This window comes from Cebus imitator, unplaced genomic scaffold, assembly GCF_001604975.1.
Source record: "Cebus imitator isolate Cc_AM_T3 unplaced genomic scaffold, Cebus_imitator-1.0 Scaffold263, whole genome shotgun sequence".
Taxonomy (NCBI): domain Eukaryota; kingdom Metazoa; phylum Chordata; class Mammalia; order Primates; family Cebidae; genus Cebus; species Cebus imitator.
In genome coordinates, this window is record NW_016107578.1 from 1,095,478 (window position 1) to 1,098,513 (window position 3,036).

Below are 3,036 nucleotides of genomic sequence, written 5' to 3' on the forward strand. Positions count from 1 at the left end.
GGGGTTTCACCATGTTGACCAGGATGGTCTCGATCTCTTGACCTCGTGATCCACCCGCCTCGGCCTCCCAAAGTGCTGGGATTACAGGCTTGAGCCACCGCGCCCGGCCCAAAATAATGTTTCTGTCTTTAGGTGGGTGACATCTCTTAATATGTCTGAAAATGTTTTAAATCCTTTATCTGTTCATCAGCAGACAAGCTACAGTGGATGGAAACTCTGTAAGAATTGTGGAGAGGTCTTCAGTGAACAGTTTTGCCTTAAGACACACATGAGAGCTCAGAATGGAGAGAACACTTCTGAGTTTAATTGTTATGGAAAAGATGTCCTCACCGTGTACAAGGAACCCTCTATTGGACAGGAACTTTCCAAATTTAATCCATGTGGAAAAGTCTTCTCCCTAACTCCAGGCCTTGCTGTACATCTTCAAATTCTCAATGCAAGAAAACCCTACAAATGTAAGGAATGTGGAAAAGGCTTTAAGTATTTTGCGAGCCTTGATAATCACATGGGAATCCACACTGGAGTGAAGCTCTGTGAATTTCAGGAATGTGGGGGAGCCATCACAGCTTCCTCACATCTAAAGCACTGTGTAACAGTTCATACTGGAAAGAAATCCAAAGAGACTGAGAAATGTGGGAAATCCTTCACTAATTTTTCTCAACTTTCTGCACATGTGAAAACTCATAAAGGAGAGAAGTTATTTGAATGTAAAGAATATGGACGAACCTTTAGAAATTCCTCATCCCTTAATGAGCACATTCAAATTCACACTGGAATAAAACCACACAAATGTACAGAATGTGGGAAAACATTCACTAGATCAACTCACCTTACTCAACATGTAAGAACGCACACTGGAATAAAACCCTATGAATGTAAGGAATGTGGGCAAGCCTTCACTCAGTACACAGGTCTTGCTATACACATTCGAAATCACAATGGAGAGAAACCCTATCAATGTAAGGAATGTGGGAAAGCCTTCAATAGATCTGCAACCCTTACTCAACATAAAAGAATTCACACAGGAGAGAAGCCTTATGAATGCACTGAATGTGGAAAAACCTTCATTACTTCTTCGCATCGTAGTAAACATTTGAGAACTCATACTGGAGAAAAGCCATTTGTATGCAAGGTATGTGGGAAAGCATTTATGTTTTCCTCAGCCCTTAAAGTACACCTGCGAAGTCATACTGGAGAGAGACCTTTTGTATGTAAGGAATGTGGGAAAGCATTTGCTGTTTCCTCACGCCTAAGTACCCATGAAAGAATTCACACTGGGCAGAAACCCTATGAATGTAAGGGTATGAATGTTACCATTTAGCCCATCAGTTGTCATTTTTAATTATTGGCAGTGACACCAAAGATTATCAGATTTGTCCTAAATGCCTTGTGAAGGTTTGTAATAGCTCATGGATTGGCCTTTGATGCCATCCCGAGGGTCTGAAATTACAGAGTAATACAACTTCTTCATGGTTCTAAATACAACTTCTTCATGGTTGCCTGAGTCTGGGCATCTGTGAAGAAGGGTCATGGATGGTAAGGTCAGTACTGCAGGCTCCCTCACCTTGGTGATTAGATTCCTAGGATCATGGTATTAACAAGTTCTGAATGAGATAAATCATGCAGGTTCGTTTTATCCCCTGTTGGTTAGTGGCTGCCAGTGTAGCACATTCATGTCAAAATTTACTGGAAGCCAAGGATATATAGGCCCAGAGGTGAACTGTTGAAAGATGTTCTTCCAAGGGTCTCTTCTGTTCCTATGGATCCTGCAGAGCATGCCAGAAATTAAACCATCTTTAACTGCCAGTGCACTTTCACAGCTGATTATTACTGTGTCATCTTATAAAATCTAAGAAGTGTGACAGCCTTGCCTGTTCTTTTCTGCCTTCTCTGTCCATTTTAGGTGGCACAGTCTAAGTGGCAATGTCTCCTCTAGTATAGTCCAGTCTACTTACTTCTGTTAAGATGGCTAATATAATCCGTGAATCCCACTCATGATCTCTGTGCACGAACTAAATGGCTTACAAATTCATTTAACTTTAAATGAGGTTAAAAACACCAAAATTTATATTCTCACATTTCTGGATGTTGGAAGTCTGAGATCAAAGTGCTAACATGGTCAGTTTCTTGTGAGAGCTCTCTCTGGCATGTAAATACCTACTTCTTCATGTCTTCACATGATGGAGACCAAGAAATCGATCTGTTGGTCGGTCTCTCTCTGTCTCTCTCTCTCTCTTTCTTTCCCTCTTTCCCTCCCTCCCTTCCTCCCCCCCCCACAAACACTGCCATTTCTCTGCATCATTTAATGTCACTTCCTAAAGATCCTATTTTCACATACAGTCACATTGGGGTTTGGAGCTTCAACATAAAAATTTTGGAGGTCATCGTTCAGTCCAAAGTACTTAGTATGATTCTTTTCCCTTTCCACATATGCAGTCAGATAATCTATAAATCATGACTCTTATTTTTCCCTTTCAATCATTAGGTTTTTTATATATATATATATATATATATATATATATATATTGCTTTATATTGCAAGAATATATGTATACACATTTTTGCTTTACTGGACTGATTTCAACCTCCAGCACACCACCAACTAAAAGTAGTAATAGCATACTTGTCTTTGCAGTTCTGGTGAGACATGAGCTCCATTTTATGGGCTTGGCTGTAGGTTTTTATTTCTTTTTTTATTTTTTGAAGAGGCTATCTCTTAGAAAAGGTTTTTGCTTTATGTCCAGTTTTTAAATGATGAATGATTTCCCAATATTTCATAATTTGTAAGGCTGAATTCCTCTTGAATTTATTAAATGCTTCCGGCACAGCCTCTGTGATTATCATGTTTATTTATTGATAAAACTCAAGTACCTAGAACTGCACCGAGCCTATGATGGTACCTAATAAATACTTCAATGAAACTGTGGTGATGCATGCCTGTAGTCCTAGCTACTTGGAAGGATTGCCTGAGCCCAGGGGTTCTAGACCAGCTTAGGCAACAAAGCAAGACCGCGTCTTAAAAAAAAAAAAAAAAAA

At 39.6% G+C, this 3,036-nt stretch overlaps 1 protein-coding gene across 9 annotated transcripts in view; it reads left to right on the forward strand.

Moving 5' to 3' along the window:
• The window catches only part of LOC108283607 (zinc finger protein 561-like), a 24,684-nt gene extending 21,667 nt beyond the window's left edge, over positions 1-3,017 (forward strand). For 7 of the 9 annotated variants that reach the window (XM_037728341.1, XM_017500021.2, XM_017500023.2 and 4 more), the window contains one exon: positions 191-3,017. In XM_037728341.1, coding sequence (XP_037584269.1) covers positions 191-1,321 — 1,131 coding nt within the window. In that variant the 3' untranslated portion in view covers positions 1,322-3,017. The remainder of the gene's footprint in view (positions 1-190) is intronic. The other 2 variants (XM_017500024.2, XM_037728342.1) reach the window with 1 other exon arrangement.
• The last annotated feature ends 19 nt before the right edge of the window (positions 3,018-3,036 follow it).